A 23,283-nucleotide genomic window follows, 5' to 3' on the forward strand; every position below is an offset into this window, starting at 1 on the left:
AACACACTAAGTATATACTCCACACTAAACGTCACAAATCTCCCACATCTAAAAACTCTCTCTCTCTCTAACTCGCTCTCTCACTCGCTCTGTCTCGCTGCCGTTACCGTCATGCCCCAAACTCTCCCCTCTTCCTAAACAACCAAATCCCATGTGTTGACTTTTTTTTAAAATTCAACATGGTACATTTTTCCACCAATAGGAAAGAGGTGGCTTTTTTTCCTTTCTTTACTGTTTTCGCGCTGTCCTTAGAAAACGCTTAAAAAACACACACACAAAAACGTGACGACAGTATTTAGAAAAAAGCGTGGCTTATATATATTATCATAACTCTGGATTTACTGGCCTGTAATTAAAATTAAAAAACTTTGAAGTCAGAGCTTTCAATGTGGGCTGAAATAGAGACTCAGCGTGGCTGCAGCTTGTTGCTATGTCAGCTTACATCAGTCATGTGATTTGGAGGTGCAGCGTGTCTGTGGACCACAGAGGGTTAATAACACTCACCTTCCTTCCATTTCCAGAGTGTAACATCCAGCCACCTGTGTAAAATCCGAAATTCCCATGGTGTTGTTCAAAATGTGCTCTGGCACAATCATAAGCATCTGGTGCTACTGAAAACAAGAAAAAAGCCGGTCCTGTTATGGGCTGAACCATTTGTTAATGGTGGAAGGGGGGACACTATGCAATATATTCAGTTTTAGCATTTATATTCACTGTTGACTGTAACTACGCTCAAACTGTTAATGCTATCTTATTTTAATAAACAACACTGTCATATGCAAAACTGAGGTGGCACTTGGGGTGGCAAGGGATCATTTTAGGGTGGCACTTGCCACCCCATGCCACCCTTCTAGATCCGCCCCTGGGTGTACTCACTTTTGTTGACAGCGGTTTAGGCAGTAATGGCTGTGTGTTGAGTTATTTAGAGGGGACACCAAATTTACACTGTTATACAAGCTGCACACTGACTGCTTTACATTGTATCAAAGTGTCATATCTTCAATATTGTCCCATTAAAAGATATAACAAAATATTTACAAAAATGTGAGGGATCTATCTATCTATCTATCTATCTATCTATCTATCTATCTATCTATCTATCTATCTATCTATCTATCTATCTATCTATCTATCTATCTATCTATCTATCTATCTATCTATCTATCTATCTATCTATCTATCTATATTATATATATACAGATCTTACTAATGTGATCACGTTCTATGGATGTTGCTTTGATTTTCTTTTGCATTGTTTTTTTTTTAATTTCATGAAAATGTTGTATTAAGCATAATCTGTTGATCTCTGAGACATGAAAACGAAGGCTCCTTTGGAAGAGCCACATGAGTGATTTTAGTAGATACTCCACTGATGTGTATATTTTAAATTAAATTGCACACGACAGGTTTTTCACTAACAAAGGATTACATGAAATGACAAAGAGGAAAGGATGATTGCCTTACTGTTAAAAGAAACACTCTTCAAAGATGCAGATGTGTTAGATTAGAGAAGGACAAGCTGTAGACTGTGAAAGACTATGCAATATGAAAGATCAATGATAGCGAGGGGTTCTCTTAAATCAATAAGACAGACAGCTGGAGAGCACTGGTCTGTGGATGATAGCAAATCATTTTTTATGTGAATTACTGCTGTCTCAGTACAAGTGGTCTGGTGGAAAATTGGAAGATGTCCTGGACTGCTTTTTTTTTCATCTGAGAAAGTAAGTAAGACAGAGGACTTTATCATGGTCTAGTCGAGTGGTGGATTATGCCTCAGATCAGCTGTGATATTCACAAAGGACATCTGCAATGAGTAATTCAAAATTTTATGGTGATGACACCTAAAAAAAGGTGCAGCATTTACCTCACCTGCTGTTTTAGTGTGCCTTTTCTTTTTTTTTTTTTTGGGGGGGGGGGGGGGGGGGGGCATTTAAACTAAATGATAATGAATTGAGCAGGTACAGAATGAGGTGGCTTTGCTGGCAGACAGTGATAGGCTGTGAAAAGGGGCTTGATTTGTCTGTTTCACTTTTCTGAGCTAATCTTTTAGTTCACTAATCACGGAGCCTGTTCCTCTGTCCAGTGCTGCATGCAGTGTTTAGCCATGCTACCATCCCTCCACTGCTCAGATCCCCCTTGTTCCTTGTTATGCTGCACATGGGTGACATAGTACTGAACTAGTGCGGGCTGCTCTGCTCCAGCTGCATCAGCTTGTGAGCCCACAGGGGATGGTGTGTAGCTGCATGTGTGTGCGTAGTACACACTTGTAAGTGTGAGTGCATGTGTGTACACGTGTTTCCTTGGACCAGAGCTGGCAGAAAATATTGGGGAGAGCACAGGGATTGCGGGGCTCTGCACTTGCCTCAGCTCGGCATCACACAGTTGATTCAGCACCTCGCTAATAGCGCACACATTAACTGCAGTACAGATCAGAGGAGGAGTGCAGTAATGAGAGAGAGCCCCGCGTTCATTCTCGCTCAGAGCATGTGTGCGTGTGTGTGTTTGTGTGTGTGTGAGAAAGAGAGAGTGCATGCGAGGGAACGTCTGTGTTGAGCAAATGTGTGCATGGTGCGTCTAGTGTGTGTTTGTGAGAGAAAGAGTAATAGAGGCAGAGAGAGGGAGAGCGGGAGGGAGAGAGGGAGAGAGAGAGAGAGAGAGCGCGGACGTGTGTTAGTGCAAGCAGGGAGGAAGGATGGCTGCTCATGTTTGAACTGCCTCAGATGCTGAAAGAGAGTCAAGGCAATATTCAGCAGAGGCAGAGAAACACAAGTCTCACTGGGGGACGCATCTTGTTCATCATTTGTGGGGAAGCAGAAAAGGTTTGGCAATGCCTGCTGAAGTGAAAGAGGTAAGTGTGTGTGGTGGAATGGCTCTATTTGCTCTGTACCCTCCCTCTTTTTTTTTTTGCCCATCAGTTTTTTTTCTTCCTGCAGAGAGAAAACTGTAGCAATCCACAGCTTTGCATTCTGCCTCTGTCATGATGAATGAAACAGGCATCAGTAGCTTCACCTCCTTACCTCTCGCTGCTGGTCGGTGCGGTCTCCTTGCGTGCATGGGGACATGACGCTAAGGTCTTCATCAAGTGTGCGCATGTTTGTGAGTGTGCTCGTGTGAACATGCATGCTTTTTTTTTTGTTGTAGGCAATATCATGAGGGGGATCATATCTGATTGCATTAAGAGGAAAGGTTGTTCCTCTTGAGGGGTGTGGGGGGTGGCGGGGGGGGGGGGATGCTGCACACACTCTGGTAAGTGCATTGCCATGATGTACTGTATCAGTGAGACATTAAATCTGACCATGCAGCATTTAACTATTTGAGGATCAGCCTGTAATCAGGAGTGAAATCTGGCTCCTGATGGAAATGTTGAGGAAGAATTTCCTCTCCCCATTTTTTTCACTCTGGATTGTCATTTTGAATCAGTATTTCTTTCAAAGAGAGAAGCGTGGCTACATCAAGCTTAAACATGATGCATTGCATAATGGCCCTTCTGCAGGAAACTAGCCACAAATAAGAGGAGTTTATTAAAGCGTCTGCCATTTCAGTGCAATTTTAACTCACTATTCTGCACATTTGCGCTTAAGCATCACTGATTCAACAGATAGTAGAGGGCAGATGAGTTGTGACAAAGTTGTGACTAATGTCTTCTGACATCAGCAGGCTGATGTCATGTTTTATTATCCCGTGGCAGCATTACTGTTTCAATCCTCCGTTCGGATAAAGACAAGCTGTCTGTTTAAGCAAATTTATACCCCAGTTTGATCACTCCTAAATGACTTTGACCCTCACATGTAAATGCAATCAAGAATGCCCGTTGTTCTTTTTTTTAAAATAGACCTGAGACCAGATTGAATCATGGCTTGTGTCTGTCATGCCCTTGAGCTGGTCACCAAAATCTGAACTTAGTCAGCATTAGATCAGCCTCTTTCTCCCAAAATAAAACCCTGAGTGCTGCTGCTGCTGGCCTCGATTCTGAGAGTTGATGGGAACAAGATTCTAATCATGTCATTCTGTCCCTGCACCACTGCACCTAACATCTATATACTATACCTCGTTTTTCCCCCCTTTAAATCTCAGTTGGATTCAGAATCATCATCTTGACCTATTTGGCTCTGCGAGCATACTTAGTGATGGTGCAGTGAGTTATTTAAATGAGCTTTGACTCACAGGGGCCTGGCCTTCCCTGGAGCTTGAATCAGACAGAGACAGCACACAGGCCACTGTCCAGCCTATTAACATCCTGCAAATCCTTAATCAAGCCTTCTGTAGAGGACAGTAGTACCCCTTCTGTCTTTTGGCCAGGCCTTCATTTAATGCTGCCTAACAATATCCAATCAGCCTCCCCCAGAGGTGTTCAGGCTAGGATCATCCCCCCGCTGCCAGTTTCTCCTGGGTGACCCTTTCATCTCCACTCCCCACTGACACATTTTGCACATGGATATGAGGGGCTCTTGTGTTTGGTGAGGTGTCTGAAAGCGAATCAGGCTCTCTTTCGCTCTCTCCACACATTCAGTTAGCTGCTCACTGCAGCCTGATTTAATGCAGTGGATTTTAGTTCTCGCCTCTTGTTCAGTTTAATGCCGCAGCCTCAGAAAGAGGAAAGCTTGGGGAGATTTAACAGTTTATTTTGTTTTATCTCAGTATATTGTGCATGTGCCATTGAGTGATCACGGGGAAAATTGATTTAGATTAGTTAGAGGACTTGTTGAGGATGGTTCACTGATGATGCAGTTGAATGATTTTCTTCATTATAAAAGATTTTAATTGTACTCTACTGTTTTGATTGGGTGCTTTCATTATTGCCTGTATAATTTTAACTCTTCACTCAGAGGGTCTTGAAGACTCAAGGATGTACATTAGCCATTTATTACAATGAGCAGAGCCGTTAATCAAATTTCTGCAGACACATACTGAAATAAATGTGAAGTTTAAAGTCAGCTGAAAATGTGTTTACAGTCAAAAAGTTCCTCCAGTTATTTCTCAGACCAAGATGTTCAATAATTAATCCACTCTGCTTAATGAAACCAGTTTTGTTAAATTGGAGGGGAAATTTAACTTCTGCCTGAAATAAACAAGATTAAATTATGGAAATATCCACATTTTGTACCAGAGCAGTAGCACAGCTCAGGGCTCAGAGATGCTAAACCACATTTCACCGATTTGTTTTAAGTAATTAACTGTCTGAGACTCGTACAGTGCCATTACAGTGTCGCTCTGCTCAGAGTTTCGCTAATGGGCCATTTCAAGAAATTCTTACTTAACACATTGCGAATAAGGTAGATACAGTTTTTAACAACACAGAGGAACCAGTATTACCTGCATGATGTTTCAGCCAGTGGAGCTGATCTGATGCATACTTAATTCTGAGGAACTCAGCATTATCCCATCCACTTCAGTTTGCAAGCACCGAAGATGGGGCAATATATGTCAAGTAATAAATATACAGTGCTGTAAAAAAGCATTTGCCCCCTTCCTCATTTTCTGATTTATTTATTTACTGCATATTTGTCACACTTACAAGATTCAGAATATCATAGAAAAAATAGTTAAGAATGCATTTAGTCTAATTAACATTAGACTAAAATAACTTTAGTAAGCGCTTGAACTGATGGCTGGTGATTCTCCTTCAGGATTTCCTGGTAGAGAGAAAAATTTATGGGTCCATCAATTATAGCATATTATCCAGATCCTGAAGCACCAACACAGCCCTAGATCATCACACATGTATATTATTTTTAATATTTTCAAATCAGTCTTGGGGATCATCAAAATGTTTTTTGGAAAATTTGGGACGAACCTTTGTGATCTTTTTGGTCAGCAGTGGTTTCTCCTTGAAACTCTTCCATGGATCCCACTTTTCCCCAGTCTCTTTCTTATTGCTGAATGATTAACTCTGAACTTAGCCGATGTGAGTGAGGCCTAGATGTTATTCTGGGTTCTTCTGTGACCTCCTGGATGAGCTGTCCTGGAGTCATTTTGGTAGGCTGGCCACTCCTAGAAAAGCTCATCACTGTTTCAAGTTTTCTCCATTTTTTTGATTACGGCTTTGATTAGGTGGTTCGGGAAGTCCCAAAGCCTTAGAAATGGCTTTGCAATGCTTTCTAGACTGATAGATGTCACGACTTTGTTTCCTAGCGGCTCTTGGGTTTCTTTAGATTGTGTTTCCCCAGGTTACCTTTGTCTAATAGTAAAAATAGTCTGATGATCTGAAACATTTGAGTGTGACTAGTATGCGAAAAACTAAGAAATCAAGGGCAAAAACTGAGGGCAAATACTTTTTCACAGCACTCTATCTTTGCTTAGTCTTTGAAAGCTTCCTTGTAAAATGACTGTCAAATATATATTTTTTTAATATAGAAAGATAATTTCGCTCCCTAAAGTCATAACGTTTTAAGTTTTCACAAGTGCTGAGAAAGTTGGCTGATAACTTTATCAGTTTAAATAAGGGGAGTAGTTTCTCAATTTTAACGGGAATTGAGTGTGAAAGTTCAGGAATTGCCTATTACAGCTAAAACAAATGGAAGCACACTCCAGTGCACATAAGTAAGAAAGCAATTATGCATATATCCAGGGATTCTAGATATTTTTGATTAGATTACAAGATGGCAGAAACAAGCCAACTGATTCTGTATTGTGCACTCTAGTATGCATATAAGGCTTCCTTTTAGGGTTCCTTATTATGTTGCTACGTTTCTTTTACTTTCTCTCTCTCTCTTTTTTTGTGCATGATAGGCATGATCATGGACAGAACTGCCCTGAACCAGCTTGAGTCATTGTTTTCCCAGTGGACATTTTGCCCAATTAGATTACAGTTCACAAAACAGCTCATACACAGAGAGATTGTTGTGTTTTTTTTTTTTCCTTTATTAGTTTAATTTAAAAAGTGAGTATATTTTTCATCAGGAATTCACAGTTTGTGTTTTGAATTACATAAATTACATGATAATTGAAAAGAGATGAGCTCTCAGCACTGACTCTGCTCACAACCCAACATTAAGTGCAGCTTCCTTATTATGTGCAATTGCTTTAATGACACAGTATGCTATCATAATGTTGTTTACTAAATTGCAATGTCCTTTTTAATGCATTGTAAGAATTATGCACATTAGAGCATGGCCAGCAATATATTTCTCAATTTTAGGCAGTTGGATTTCATTATATACTATCAAATATGTATATGTAAATATATCCTATATATTCTTATGTTATATTTTGGTCAGACGTCTACACACTGTCATCATGGGCATGAATGTCATGATAATTTGGGGTGTTAAATGATTTCTTTAAGCTGTTCCTTTTCCAGGGTGGAATGACAGCATATATCTTTAATCACTTTAAAATACAAGAATAGGGTGCTCAAGTGCACAAGTCTTTAAAAATGGACAAGGCCAGGGCTTATTAAATTCTCATTAGTGATCATGATTTTCATGAGTGAATTTCTCTTTGCCAGCATAAAAATGATTTGTTTGATAGCTCTCACTGGACTGACCAATAATCAGAACAATGAGAAATCCCAAGGAACTCAGTGAAGATCTAAGATGGAAAATTGGAGATTTATGCAAGTTAGGAAGGAGCCATTTCTAAAAAACTGCATATTCCAAGATCGTTAGTTCAGACAATTGTACTTAAAACATTTGGATGTGTCACCACTTTCCCAAGGTCTGGAAGAAGACCCAAAATGTCACCCTCAGATGAGAGGAAATTTGTTAGATGTTCAGGAATAGCCAAGGCTCAAGTGAAGTTTTATGGTCAACAGACAATGGATGAGCTATTTGACAAGACATATATTTGGAGGAGTACAGATGAAGCTTTCAAACCTAAAAACACAGTACTAGCTGACAAGCATGGTGGTGAGAGCCTTATACTGTTGGACAGTTTTGCTCCCAGTGGTGAAGGCTAGGACTATCTCCAAATTCTTCAACTTCACCTTAAACCAACAGCTAGATAGCTAAAAGCACTTTAGTTTGGTGTTCCAGCTGGAAATGATCCTCCCAAAAAACAGGTTTTGGAATAGATAGAGCAGGTTAGCATAAAGCTCTGGAATAGCCTTGTCAAAGTCTTGACCTCAACCTGTCATAAGGAGTGTGAAGGTGGAGAAAGCAGACTTCGAGGACTTAACTAAAATAAAGTGGGGCTTTTATTGGGCCTGAGGCAGGAAATTCACATGGCTAGAGTCCAGATATTGGAATAATGATATGGAGGAAACACAACAGTATGACACGACAAGGAACTAAGGAAAACTGAGGGCTTACATACACACACAAGGTAATTAGGGAGAGAAGACACAGATGGGAAAAAGAAGACACAGGTGAACAGAATCAGGTGGTACAGCAATATAAAGATAAGCCAGGGAATGCACAAACAAGACAACATTGAAAACACTGGGTCCTAGGCCCAGGGACCCAACCATAGTAAGTACTAAACACCAAGCGATTAAAGATGGAGAGCTGACAAAAAGACATAGGAAAGACATGATAATTAGAACTCAAGAACCAAAATATAACCTTCCAAAAAGACAAACAAACTATAAACTCCAGCACATAATCCAAAACAACATTACAAGAACATAGCAAATCATAAATATGGAAATTCTTAAAAAAGGACCAAGAATTACAAACTCAAACCCTAACTTAAAACTACAAAAATGTATGGACTACGCTTGAAAGCTGGACCAAACAATTTAAATAAATTCTAACACAATTCTGCCAAGAAGAGTGGTCAAATATCCACCTAGAATGATCCCAGAAGCTTGTCGTTAGCTACCAAAAGCATCTGGTTGAAGTGCAACTTATTAAGGACGATTTGAGCCAGTATGTATGATTTTAACCTTTATGGATTCCACAGAAACTTCTGCACTTAATTCTTGTTTTTTTAGCATGACATTTGTCCATGATGAGTGTATTTAAGCTTCTGACCACAACTATATATAAAGACAGAATACGCTATAGTTAGTATAGTGACAAAGCAAAATGATGGGGCAATTGTTTAACATTTCATAAAACAGCCGCTGCTTGGCTCCCCACCATCATCTGCTCAGCTGTGTTGATACACTGCTGCATGTGCTGCTGGACAAACTATTTCACAAAACCTATTCTAAATTACTTTTTCTGAATAATGTTATGTATTTTTTCCCCATTTTTCATATTAGTCAATGCATTTCCTAGTAACGCTGACTAATTGATCGGGTCGGGTTGTACACAATACACACCATTAATGTGATCACTGACAAAGCTTTACGTGGTTCTTTTTTTTATTATTTAGGAGCAGAGTGCAGAGGGGCCTCCTCCACTGTCTTTGTCTCAGGAAGCCAAAGAAGGAGCTCTGGATAACCCATCAGTCAGTGACGAACTGGACACGCCCACTTCCATTGCCTCTGTGATGACCTCGACCAATGAAAGCTCCACAGAAACCGACACCCCACAGCAGACAGACACTGAGGTTAATGACTTTACGGTCACATTTTGCCACCACCTGGTAACTTAATGCACCTTGTTAATGTAGATTTTGATTGATTGGCAAGTCAACAGACTTAAAAGGTGTATTAATCATTGGTCATAGAATTGAATATGGTTAGTTTAATTTGACAATAAGTTATCGTACACTCTGCAATCCAAGAGTTAAAGTAAAAATCAATTTACTACACCAGACAATTAAATTTCCAGCAATTGACTCTGCTTCTAAACAGTGGCTGGGCCTCAACTTCTTTTGCTGGATTCCAATCTAAACTCATTTTCAACTAAGGGGAATTCATTATCCTTTGGCAGAAACAAAGAAGTCATTATTTACTGTAGGCTCACTAAGCCAGGGATGTGCTAAAAAGATGATGATTGATCATCACTATAAGAAATGGGATATGCTGTAGAGTTAAAAACAAAATGATTAACACACTGCAGGTAACAGAAACAATTTTGTGCAACTGTAGTACATCCAGACCAAATACCTCCCGATGTCACTGTAAACACCAATTTTCTGGGATTAAAAGGAAAGAAAGAAAAGTGGGAAGACTAACACAGATTCTGATAAGACTGGAATAACAGCTGCGTCTATCTTTGTAGGAGTCCAAGGCTGTGGAACAAGAGGGTGAAAAGGCCACGAGTGAGACCCAAGAATCTACAGAGATACAGCAGGAGAACCTGCAGACATCAGTCTCACCCGATCTCACATCACCATCAGTGGTTCGAGATGACGCTACCACTGAACAACCTACTCCTGAAACAAGCACTCAGCCCTCTGAGGCTGTTACACCAACCACAACAACCATCAGCACTACCATGGCACCCCCACAACCCCAGCTGATAGTGCAGCCTTCTGAGCCTCAGTCAGCTAACCCAGACAGTCAGAGCGCAGTGTACGCCCTACCTGATGCCTACAGAGGTATCGGGGGTGACTTATGTGCAGGATATGGAAGCCTGTCCCGAATTAACCTCCATGGCTACTGGTCCGCCAAAAACTTCCAGTCAGGGGCTCACTACACCTTACCCTTCCTCAGAGACAGCTACGCCTCTGCAGGCCTGAGCAGCCAGCCAGAACAGGACGGCCACAGTGAACGGGGAGAAAACCCTGTGGATATGAAGACCAACCACCCACCTCTAAATTACCCAACACTGGGGGGAATCCACCAGTTTAGGCCAATCACCACCATGGAGCTTCTCAGGGAGCCCTCGAGAACCAGGTAGGTAATGATACATTAGATGACATGTTATGGATCCCACAGTGTGTTTCTATTTTTTCATTGTGGCCTACAGATGGGGACAAATACAGATCAGTCCTTATGTAGATAATTTGAGGGGAGAATTTGTAATTTGTAATATATTCGTGTTGGTTTGTCAGTCAGTCTCTACACTATAGAGGTGAAGATTTAACAGGACATTCTTAAGTGAAGCAGTTGAGCGGGTTTGGTGTGGAGTGAGTTTATTTAGGGTAATTCATGTGTGTGTTTTGAGGAGGGGCTAGTCGGAGGCAAAGGAGCAGTTTGGTTTATTGAAATATCAGGAAGGTCTCTGGTAATGAGTTCACCTTTTACAAATGGCCTCTACAAACTGAAGCTAATCTGAAAAGCCAGTTGACCTTTGACATTCATAGCAAGCATATATCCACACTACAACAGATTAGTTTTTCTAGCATGATTAAAGCAAAAGGTTATTGACACGTTTTCTAGAAAAATTCCTGACAATTTCCGAAAAAAATATTATAAATCTCACAACCTAACATTTTAAATATGTACATCTAATCTTTTATCAATTCCAACAGGTTGCCAAATTCCAATCTCACAGGACCCACCATGATAATACTATATACTAAATTATTTACCTGCACAAACATCCAGATTCTGTCTTTGCTCCAGTCTCGAGTCAGCCTGGATAATAGAAAGACAGATGGACAGCAGTTAAGTAGCAGCTGGTATCAATCGGGGATGGCAGCCTGCTGCAAAGTTGATAAATAAGGAGGTTTCACCTGTTATTGGCTGCCAGAAGCTTTTCCTTCGCTCGCGCAGACAGACAGAACTGTTTACCAAAGATACAACACCTGTAAATTTACTGAAGCTCAATCTATTAGACACAGTGATTGTAATGTGAATCTGCTTAATTAAGCCTGTTGAATTTTAAAGAAACAATACGATAGTTTTTGGGAAATGATTCACTTTCTTGTTGAGAATATGCAGACGAAAGATACCACCTCACATACAGTACTATGAGTATGAAGCTATGTGATTGTTAGCATAGCTAAGCATAAATTCTGTATGCAGGAGCAAAGAGATAACCTGGCTTTTGTTCAAAGGTGAAAAAAAATGCTAAAGTTTTAAATTTGTGGCCACTACACAACCAAAATGCACAAGCAAATTTAGGCACATTGTTTATTAAGCTACAAAGGAAGAGGTAAGCGGCTACTGGCTAATTTTGGTACTGGTACTAGCTAAAAAAAACGCTTATTAATAATCTCCACTTTTAGCAAGGAAGTAAACACATGTTCCAGATGACTTGATATATGAGATGTATTGTTATCAATCCTGATCCACACATGAATGTGTGTGTGTGTATATCTGTCTCTATAGAAGTGGCTACGACGACGCCTTCATGGCACAGCTGGAGGGGAACCTGAATCCTTTCTTCCAGGCCATGTGTCGAGCGCAGACCCTGCAGTTACCCCACAAACGAAGCAGCATGGTCAGCCTGGACAGTATCCGAAGAGACCCGCGTTGGAGAGATCCCAACCTGCATGAGGTGATCTCCATGCTCAGCCACCCAATGGACCCGGTCAAGTCCAACGCAGCAGCCTATCTGCAGCACCTGTGTTATGAGAATGACCGAATCAAGCAAGAGGTCCGCCACCTGAATGGAGTGCCAATTCTGGTGGGACTATTAGACCATCCTAAGGCAGAAGTCCACCGCAAGGCCTGCGGTGCACTGCGCAACATATCTTTCGGGAAAGACCACAATAATAAGATGGCCATCAAGAACTGTGATGGAATCCAAGCTTTAGTTAGGCTGCTGAGGAAGACCAGCAGCATGGAGGTCAAAGAGTTAGTGACAGGTATCGCTGATTTTTTTTAAAGCTACTTCTTCAACTTTATTCTTTATTCATAATTGCATTCTATCACTGCAGGCACCCTGTGGAACCTCTCATCACATGAGCCACTAAAGATGATGGTAATCAACCACGGACTTCAAACACTGACTGATGAAATCATCATCCCACACTCAGGCTGGAAGAGAGACTTAGCAGACCCCTCGAAACTGCAGAGCGCCGAGTGGACCACAGTCTTCAAGAACACCTCTGGATGTCTGAGGTAACCCCGCCGGCCGTTGTGGAACATATGACAAACAGCCGGTAAAAGCTCACTTGTGATGGAGTTTGTGCAGCTTTGCAAACAAAGTTGTTTCTGCAGGAACGTCAGCTCAGATGGGGCCGAGGCTCGACAGAGACTGAGAGAGTGTGAGGGGTTGGTGGCTGCGCTCCTTCATGCCCTTCAGTCAGCTGTTGTCAACAAGGACACAGACAATAAGGTCGCTGCAGTCACTACTCTTATTTCAAGTTTAAGAGTAAATAAAAATCTAAATGTAGCTTCTAATGATGACAATTATTTCTCAAAGCTGCAGAGAAATGTAACCATGCTTAAAATTGTGACATCATAACTGGTGATGCTGGTGACTCCTAATATACAACAGTGTAGCTGCATATTTGTGACATTATCACTGACTGCATGTTTATACACCATATAGTTTTTAACCTTAATAACTCTTTATATCTACTTACACCTCTACTATACAGTCATATACATTTTTATAAACCACTGTTTACCAACCCTTTAACAAAGTAGTGAGGTACTTATAATTGTGAATCCAAACAGGTCTGTGGGAGTCACTTGATGGAATGATTAATTGCTTGTATCGCTCTTGGGATGAAAAGATGTACTGGACATGCCCAACAAACGTGCCCGACAGATGAACTTCAGTAACTCTTCAACACTACCAGTCATGCTCCAAACTTATTTAAAATGGTCTTTAATATTGTAATATTGTTACAATTCATTTTACCCAGCTGACCTGTCAGTGCTTGGGCCAGTTTGGTAAACTTCACATTTACTCCACCATTTGGACACAGAACCTAAATGTCTCAGCCATGTACCCAAGAAATTTAACTAAATATTGAACTATTTTTTCCACAGCTCTCCCAATCTGTACAGTTTTAGCCGCATAATTTTGACTTTTAAATTCTATGCCCTTTTGCTTTTAAAACTACTTTTCATGATTTTTAGCAGTAGAATAAACATAGCTATCTATAGTGTTCATTTATAAAATATTTATCTACTACTTGACTATTACAGTTAGTAAAGTATTTTGAGTTATTTTGAACCTGCACAGCACAACAAGTACACCATGGGTATAAATACAGCTCTTTATGTAATGCCCATAAAACTTAACAAGGGGGATTCAAGTGCTGCTCTAAACAACAGTTTGTAGAAATTCCACTTAGGGAAAACTGTTTGTGTTGCTCTCAGTTTGTTCGTTTCAGTGTCAGTGGACAGAGGATGGATGGGGTATATCGGGATGTATTGCTCCGGGCCACAGATTTTTTTTTCTCTGATCCTGCTATTGGGAGACCGGAGCACAAAATCTTTAAACCCCGGTCATATTGGCTTATTACTTGAGCTCATTGTTTAGGGGTAAAAAATGCTTTATTAGTGTCTGTCTTTCTAATTAAACCCATGTTTAGTCTCTCTTACTGCTTAAGTGGAAGTTCTGTTTTTATTAATTTTTTAAAATGTTCTGTCTTTTAGAGTTTAGGGATGGTTTGTGAGTATATTTATTGAAGTACTTTAACTATGAAGTACTTGAAATAGAAAATCCACTGAAAGTCAAGTTGCTTTAGTCTCAAATTTAAGTTAATATTGGAAACGGCACCAGATTCAGACGGTTATTAAACATCATCAAAGCAATCTAAGTATGGATGAGGTTCTTCAAAGCTCTTGAGATTTTCTCAAAACTCTCCTTTTTATAAGGAGACTCTAATCTAATGTATCTGGTGTGGTATTTAAAGAATTATTTTTCTATACATTTTTTAAACTGCAATCTTTCATCACTGCTCTTCACGTAGTCGGTGGAGAACTGCGTCTGCATCCTTCGGAACCTGTCCTATCACGTTCACAAAGAAATACCAGGAGCGGAGCGATTTCAGGAGCCCCACGGAAATCATCTCATGAGATCCATCGGGCATCCAAAGAAAAATGAACCGGACTGTTTTTCAGGAAAAAGACCCAAAGGTTGGTAAGATACATCATAGCATGTGTGACTCAAAACTAGGACTCTATATGCTGTATACAAGGTGAAAATGTCTAAAACATATCCGCAGTAATTTTATGAGGGATGGACAGTTTACTATCAAAATGTTTATTCTCTTCTTCCTCCCTTTTCAGTGCTTGACAAACATTTTCTGTACTAATATTCAGCGGGATACATTTTGTTTGTTTACACTTTACAGCTGTAATCTCTGACCAGATCGTTCGTTTTGCCTTTTTTGCTGTTAGGCCTCACATTTCTTTATTATCCCTTTATGCCTCTCAGAGTCTGAATATTTCATATTCCTGCAGACGGAGGAGCTGATGATAGATTTTACTTTTGGGCTGGAATGCAAGGTTCAGAAATTGGAAAACGCCTAGATATGCTTTGTTACATCAGTTATGCAATTTTTGCACCATGCCACTGATGCAACAATAAGGACAGCGAAGGCTGGACCATTATTTTTAACATTATATACCTAAATAAAAATTAGACATGTTGCTGAGAATTGATAGGCTGCAGCAATCTGTGGAGAAGGAAACAACTTAATGGGGAACCATTAGGGTTTGAGTTAACAGTGATTTAAAGTTTTATGGTTCTCAGCAATGCTAAAGCTGACAAATACCTCTGTGAGCAAAACATTAGTCTGATGAGTTGCTCAGTGTCTTGCTACACGGAGGAGCAATGTGTTTTCTGCTGATGTGTCCGTTTTTGCGGCATAATTACATTGTTCTGACATTGTTCTTTCTTCTTTCCCTTCAAATCACATTAATCAGAAGAGTGGTTCAATCAAGGTCAGTCTGCTTATTCCTCCAGAATCTGTCCGTAGCGGTGATGTTGTGATACCACGATCAATTTGTTGACATTATCTCTGTCTAAAAACCGGTGTTTGTGTGCATGTGTGTATCTGTGATGTGCAGGTTGGAAAAATGGATTTATGGACAGAAAATACAGTACATTGGATTTGCCAAAATGTACAGAGCTAATGAAAGGTATCCAATAATACAGTAATAAGCCTCACACTGCACTTTAAATACAACAAATGTAGAGTACCTTTGCATCAGGCTTACTGTAAATAGCTGAAAGGTAACTGTATTAAGAAGGACTTCCACTGTCTATCATTATTATCAGTCATCAGTACCTGCTTTCTGCGTTACATTATTTGCTGTGTGAGCATGATTTTGGCATGGCCTCAAAGAGAATTCATTGAAATGCAAAGCCACACATCAGCACCTGCGCCACTTGTGGAGAATTTCATTACTAAAACAAAATAGCCCATCAACTCAAAGACTGAACGTTTTATCTGGCATTTGCTCAAAACACTGGATGACCCACATGTCTTTATGTGGTATTGTATAAGATAAAAAAAAGAGAAAAGAACAGAAATCACTATTGTACCGTATGCTTGAATACTGTATATGTGGATCTGGCTGTCATTAGAAAAGAGATCAGAGAACAGCTTATGCCTCCCACGCTGCAGTCTGTGAATGCAAATCAGAATGACAAGCATGTTATGGTTCAGGGTCAGCTTTATTATACTTGTCAGGCATCCAGCAGCCTCCGCTCCCCTGGCTTAGTACAGAAAAAAAAGTCTCTGCAGTAGGGAGTCAGCTGGAGTAGTAATTTTCTACCACACTCTTCCATTAAACAATATATATTTAGCCTCTGACCTACCAACCTGCTGACCTGAACTGACCTACATAGACAAATGTCTTGAACAAAAACATATATTTGCAAACTGGTTTGGGAACTTCTTCTTCTTCTTTTTGTTTTTTAGAGTAATATTTCTCTGACTTTGTGTTCAAGGGTTGGAGCTGCTGTACCAGCCGGAGGTGGTGAGGCTTTACCTCTCTCTTCTCACCTGCAGTCACAACCACAACACCCTGGAGGCAGCTGCAGGAGCGCTGCAGAACCTCGCTGCGGGACACTGGGCTGTGAGTAGATAGAAGAGTTATCTCTTATACGCACAACTACCTGGGTTGCTGTTGTGAAGTGTTTAAACTTTAAATGAATGCAGTTTTAAGGTGACACTTGCTTTGATTGATACTCTCTATTGTTATAGAGAAGCTATAAAAAATATAGCTAAAGAAGAGCCTTAAAAAGGGGTGTTGAAGAGGTTGGCACTGTTGCCTCACAGCAAGACAGCTCTTGGTTCATATCCCAGCTGGAACCTTTCTGTGTGGAGTTTGCTCTCCATTGTGCATGCTCCAAAGACATGCATGTTAGGTTAATTTGTGTGCTGTGGATCTGGGTTAGATGAAGTACTGCGTGACTGTAATGCTTCAAATGTGACTTGCTGTCTGAAATGCTTTGAGTGGTCAGAAAGATTACAAAATCACTAAATAAATGCACGTACATTAGGAGAAGAGAAGAAGATGCTTAAAATAAAGTTCTATCCTAAAGAAATACCGTAAGTGAATTAAACTGGAGCGATCGATTTATCCTCTATTCCAATCACTGCAGCGCACAGTCAAAAGAGACAACCTCTTCAAGTCCTTCCTTGGGGATATGCGAAGCTTTCTTTTCTTGACTGGTTGGTTTTGTTTTTTCAGGCGACATCATTACGCAGCTTACTCTCTAGTCTGACCTTGTCATCAGCATCCAAAATAGCTTTTGCCACTGTGTCCCCCCCCCAAGTGGGTCCATAGGTCTTCTAACTAATGTGCTTTGTAACATATAGTGCACCATGAATGTCACTACCATTTAAGAAGAAGGCCGCTCCAAAAATAAAATGACTTTTTTTTTTTTTTTTTACAGCTAATCATGTCAAAAGAGAGCAGATAAAAGTGCATAATTGGATTTCTTATTCATTTATGTATTTATTTTTAGATTTTACCATAGTGTAGTGGTTGGCACATTCGCCTAACCATGTTGATCCCAGCAGGAGATGCAAATCCCTTCAGGAAGGGCATCCAGTGTAAAAAATTTGCCAAATCATGTATGTGGAGCTACCCGCTGTGGTGACCCCCTTGTGAAGGGAGCAGCCAAAGCTAGCCTCCTGTATTTTACCTTACAGTTTCAAGATTTATACACTTAAAAATCTGGTTAAACCCATTCAGTTTATAACAAGCATATCTTCCTTATTCAGTCATTATTTGAATAAACAAACATTTATTTTTTTTTATATTTCAGTGGAATTTCACTGGAAAATATTGCTTCATTTTTATGAGGGCTAAGAAACAAACAACCAAAAACCACGACGTCTTCCCTCTGCTATTTTTCATTTCTTTTTTTCCATCTGAAGTGGTCCAGCTATATCCGGGCGACAGTGAGAAAAGAGAAAGGTCTGCCTATTCTGGTCGAGCTCCTGCGCTCAGACGTGGACAAAGCTGTGCGAGCTGTGGCCATTGCTCTTCGCAACCTGGCTATGGACAGAAGAAACAAAGATTTAATAGGTACAGGTTTCTAACGCCTGTATACGTTTGGCTCTATTCGCATAGCCGAGCTAACATTTTCATCGTTGTCTGTCTCTGGTTGCAGGGAACTATGCTCTGAGGGACCTCGTCAGTAATCTGCCGTGTGGGCAGCAGCATCCAGCGAAGAATCTCGAGGGGGATACGGTGGTGTCCATACTGAACACTATTCACGAGATCATCACAGATAACCCAGAGAACGCGCGGCTGCTCATTCAGGGTCATGCTGTGCAGAAGCTGGTGGCCATCAATAAGTCAAGGTTAAAAACCAAATCTTATACATCTACACATTTTTAAATATATAAGCTTAAATAATAAAAAAAGGCTGATCAAATAACATTTTTATAGCTAAAACAGAAAAAAGATAGTATCATCGTAGTTTTATTGGCCGTAATATCTTCTTAGACTTCTGCCTCAGTGCATCGTCTCGCCATGTTCCAGTGCATTTAGAGTTTAATCATTGAGACGTTACTGTCTTAGAGATTTCCTCTGCTTTTTTTATACAATATCCAATATGATCCGTTGTCAGCCAATCAGCACGGGAGACAAAGGCAGCCTCCCATGTGCTTCAGACAATATGGGCCTACAAGGACTTGAGAAACACTCTGAACAAAGCCGGCTGGAACAAGAGCCACTTTAAGGTATCCGTGTTGATTTTGTGCCAATTTAAAACTTCAAGAAAAGACTGATTTTAACACAAGCATGATCATTCAAACCTTTTTACACATGGCAATGCATGCTGCCAAATAGTTATAAGGAAGAAACAAGAAGATCTGTGTGGAAAAAAGGAAAGAAAGAAAGGTTGAGAGTGTATTTTTGGCCTTGATTTATATGCAGAAAAGCAGTGTTTATAGTAAGCTTTAAGCCACTTAGCAGAGGATTTCAGTGTCGTGCCACTTTATAAAATTAGAACATCACAAAAAGCAAACCATCCGTCATCCAGTAATGTTACGTTTGTCGTCTTTCAAAGCCCACAACTACCGGAGTGCCAAAAAAATCCAAGAGCGGAAAGCAAGGAAGTGATGACATCACCTTGCCTCTCATGGACAAAACTCAAGGTCAGAAAATTGCAGCGTGCATTCCTTCAGTGAATTTTTATTAAATCATCATCTAAATGAGAAAAGTGTCCTCTAGCTCTGGGAACAAAAAAGCTGTCAAACACACTGAGGTTCTTCTCATGTCACGGACAAAGACATAAACATTCGCAGTCCCGGACTACATTCTTCTTAAACACTGCCCCAAACCAGTGATGTGCCGCCAAGGTTATCAGTGCACAGACTCGGCTTATTAGCCTGAACAGTCTCTCCTGGAGGCAGGACAGGCTCATGCATCACCAGTCACATTTGATTTCAGAAGGACACCCACTTTCCCACGTCAAGAGCGACCTCTAGCTTCCCCTTAAAACAGGTTTACTCTCTTCTCTCTCAGGGCTGTTTTGCAAAACATAAACACCACTTAAACATCCTTTAGGGGTTGGTGAAGGGTGGAGGTTTTTGGGCAATCTTCTCAGTGAATTATTGCATTTGCTTGTTTTTCTCTGAGCTTTTTGGTTTTAAATGGCACAAAGCAAATTTGTAAGGTAAAAGTTACACACCTTTTACCTTTTCTTAGCTTGTATGTGCCCCCCCTAAACAGATACTAAATAAATGAATAACATGCATAGAAATTGACATGAATATAGTTTATCTTAATTGCTTATTAGTAAAAAAATCCTGTTGAGTGAAGATTGATGCATTTAAGATGGGATTTTTTAGATTAAGACTGCCACACACTGACTGAAAATGTGTCTGATTAATGGTTATAGATTTTTAGGCTATTCATAAACTCTTATTATCACATCATCATGTCTGAGTGTGCAATTATCTTCACTTTAGTGGCCCCCAAAATGTCTAAGGTGAGGTTAAATTCTAGTGTTTGTGTAATAGTCTTGTCCTTGTTACTACTGGGAGAGGCTCGAGCCCCTCAGTGACCCTGGAGTGGAATAAAATGGATAGATGGTGTTATTGTAATGCTCACAGCACCATAATGATTAAACGCTACAGCTGCCACTGGAAATGCAAAACGAAGCTGATCAGTATCAGTTTCAAGAAATGATACTATCGATATAATAGGATTTTTCTCTTGCAGATGTTTATTCAAGCTTGGAGCCAAATGATAGAATTGGAGATGGAAAGGCGCCCGTTGTTGTGGAAAGAGACACTCTTCAGGTAATCCGGCTTTTTAACATTTAACACTGACTTTGCTTGGACCCTTCTGGTGCTAAATAGATGTAGTATTGTGCAGAAGTCTTGAGTGACCTGTTAATTTCATTATATTTTGCTTCCAAAGAGCCACAAGGGTCTTGAGCAATAGTTCTCTGGGCTTTCCGAAGGGCCTTCATAGTTTTTCTTTGGACATTGGCTGCTTTCTCACTCGTTTGTAGTCCAGTCCTTGTACCTGACCATTTTCACAAGGTTTTTTTTGGCCCTTCATCAGAAATGGTCTGTATGGAAGGATAACTGTCAGGATGCTTTTCTCAAGGAAGGGAAACAGGAAGAAAAGGCTGAAGTATTCCCCAACTACAGAAATGTTGCCTGAAAGCCAGTGGAAACAGAAGTTATGGAGTCTCAACTCTGAATTTGAAATTTCGGTTTCATCTAGCAAACACACTGGCAATGCAGTAAAAACACATACGTGCATAGAAAGACAACAACAATGACACCCTATCAGTCGTGGATTGGCCACCCCAGAGCCCCGACCTCAACATTATTGAAGTGTGATCTATCTGACAGAGAACAGAACAAAAGGCAGCTAACATGCGAAGAAGAGCTTTAAATGATACTGGGCTGTGCATATTTACAGGATAACAGTGCACAAAGCCTAAATGTTTAAGTTCTTCTCATTTTAATGCTTTCATTTAATGCTTTTCTGATGCTTTAAAAAAAAAGCATTATTAAAACCTTGCTCTGGATGCAGGTTCGGTTTTTCCATTTATTGAGAACTATGGGAGGCCTGTAGTTACTAATCAGTTATTAAACTGCCCTGCTCTCATTTTCAGGGTAGCTGATGAAATGTTTAATAAAGCGAAAAAGAGAAGGATATATCATCATAGTTTGAAAAAAGACACGAAAATAAATTCAGGTTACTTGAGTCAGGTGTACACAGTCTATATTTTATTGTGATAAACTGTTTATGGAGATTACAGTAGGAATAATATATGACAACCAACCAGTTTACAGCACCTTACAGTAAAGCTTGTATTCAACAGAGCACAGTGCAGTCATTTTTCTTTTACAGTAAGAAACTTTCACAAATGCACTTTGGACATTTTAGGAAGAATCTCATCAGGATAGTTTATATAGTTGTCCTTTCTCACATGTAACACACAGCTTCGTGGACATTCATACTCCTTGAAATGCTGTTTGTGCTCAATCGGCCGTTTGCATAGACCATTCAGGAGGCTGACCACGTGACAATATAAAATATGTCTGCAGTAATTGCACATTGGCACACTCCAATATCACATTATTTTTTATTATTAGGTAGCTGACAGGTTAAAGATGTGCTAATGTTTGAGATCTCAGCGCTGGACATTTGCATTCTCGTGTGCACTTTCTGTCATGTGATGCCTGGAAGCCTTCTGGGCTGTGGGCTGGGCTACTTGTGTGAACGGTGCTTTATGCAGTCAGTGCACTGAAAAAAAAAAAAAAAAACGGTTGCAGCTGAAAACTGACAAATATATCTGCCATTTTACTGTAATTTAACAGAGTAACTGCTACAGCATGTAGGATTAGCAGATTGAAACTTGGTTACAGAATTTTGTTTTGAAGGATTTCTTTCTTGTGGCTTGTTTTTCTCATGCAAATCGGCCTAGGCGATAAGTGAAAGAAAGCACTTCATCAGAGCTGGCAGGCCTGCTGTGGGCCTCATGGATAACAAACCTCCACCACTGGACTCCTGGGTGTAAACGTAACAGCACGGCCAATCAAACCAGTCAAATCCTGCAGAGACATTTTCCACTGAGGATACCTGGACTCGTGCCACCTGAACATTCTTGTACAGAGAAACAAACAGATCCACTTTAAAATGATTTCCTTTGTTTACATAATAATAAGATGTGCCAAATGCCTACATGTATCCATGTTTATTTGCTGATAGATTTTATGGCTTTTCGGGATGCTATAGGTGTACTGGATTCCTGAAATTTACGAGGGATTAAGTATGATATATGAAATAGCCCAAATATGCAAACTGCGGTGAATCGTAACTCCAAAGAATATGACATGTGCAATTTGTATTTTACTCCTTAGCTACAGTATACTTCTTGTTTCTCAAGCTATTCAATTCTAAAATAATGTGGATTTGATGTTGTTCACATCAGTAGGTTTTGGGGTTAAAATAGATTCTGATCTAAGTTCATTTCCAAACTATTTTTGTTAAGTGTTTAAAACATGTAGGATTAAGGCTATCACTGACCTAACCATCGAAATATACTTGGAATTTTGTTTTTCTCGATTAATCTGAGTAGACTGTATGGCTATTTGCCAATCTCTGTGTCTCTATTCCATTTGTTTCACGAGAGGAAAAATGGGATTGTACATGTGTAACAAAGGACTGTTAATATTCTAAATTTAGGCATTTATATTGTAATGTTTATTGTAATACTCATGTTATTAATTAAAAGTTATTTATGTGTATTAGCAAAGACCAGTAAGCGATCCTACATTCAATACAACTCTGCTTTGCAGTGATCCTTTTTGCATTGCGATGTTGAATGAAAATGAAAATAAATTATGTGCATAATTTCTCATTTCTGCTTTTCTTTTTATTTTCCAGACTGAAGTTTATGCCGTGTTCTGTTTTATCAGTGTGCACCTGTTAGATTAAACACCTCCCACTAGTCAGACAGATTTTTTTTCCGAATGCTTAAACAGCGATTATTGAAGCTGTCTTTCTGAAAGCATTCACACTATGACACTAATTTGTTTACCAAGCATGCCGAAACTGAATGCTCATTGTCTGCTTTGCACTCAGTTTGCAATTTTGTGACACTCTTTTCTGCAGAACTTTGAACACAGCAGCACTCCAGGCGACGCTTATAAGCTGCCTCAAGATAT

The 23,283-nt window shown here is 39.9% G+C and overlaps 1 protein-coding gene across 2 annotated transcripts; it reads left to right on the forward strand.

Moving 5' to 3' along the window:
- The first annotated feature begins 2,633 nt into the window (after nucleotides 1-2,633).
- Nucleotides 2,634-22,960, forward strand: arvcfa (ARVCF delta catenin family member a). 2 transcript variants are annotated; one of them, XM_063478515.1, is made up of 16 exons: nucleotides 2,634-2,848; nucleotides 9,259-9,435; nucleotides 10,053-10,669; nucleotides 12,050-12,528; nucleotides 12,601-12,784; nucleotides 12,884-13,001; nucleotides 14,593-14,758; nucleotides 15,551-15,568; nucleotides 15,695-15,766; nucleotides 16,581-16,708; nucleotides 18,019-18,169; nucleotides 18,255-18,447; nucleotides 18,717-18,828; nucleotides 19,158-19,245; nucleotides 20,315-20,394; nucleotides 22,041-22,960. In XM_063478515.1, exons 1-16 carry the CDS (start codon nucleotides 2,828-2,830, stop codon nucleotides 22,131-22,133), a joined length of 2,697 nt encoding a protein of 898 aa, XP_063334585.1. In that variant the 5' UTR covers nucleotides 2,634-2,827; the 3' UTR covers nucleotides 22,134-22,960. The 2 variants fall into 2 exon arrangements, with proteins under 2 accessions (XP_063334585.1, XP_063334586.1); XM_063478516.1 differs by lacking the exon at nucleotides 15,695-15,766.
- The last annotated feature ends 323 nt before the right edge of the window (nucleotides 22,961-23,283 follow it).

This window comes from Pelmatolapia mariae, linkage group LG7 (assembly GCF_036321145.2).
Source record: "Pelmatolapia mariae isolate MD_Pm_ZW linkage group LG7, Pm_UMD_F_2, whole genome shotgun sequence".
Classification (NCBI taxonomy): Eukaryota; Metazoa; Chordata; class Actinopteri; order Cichliformes; family Cichlidae; genus Pelmatolapia; species Pelmatolapia mariae.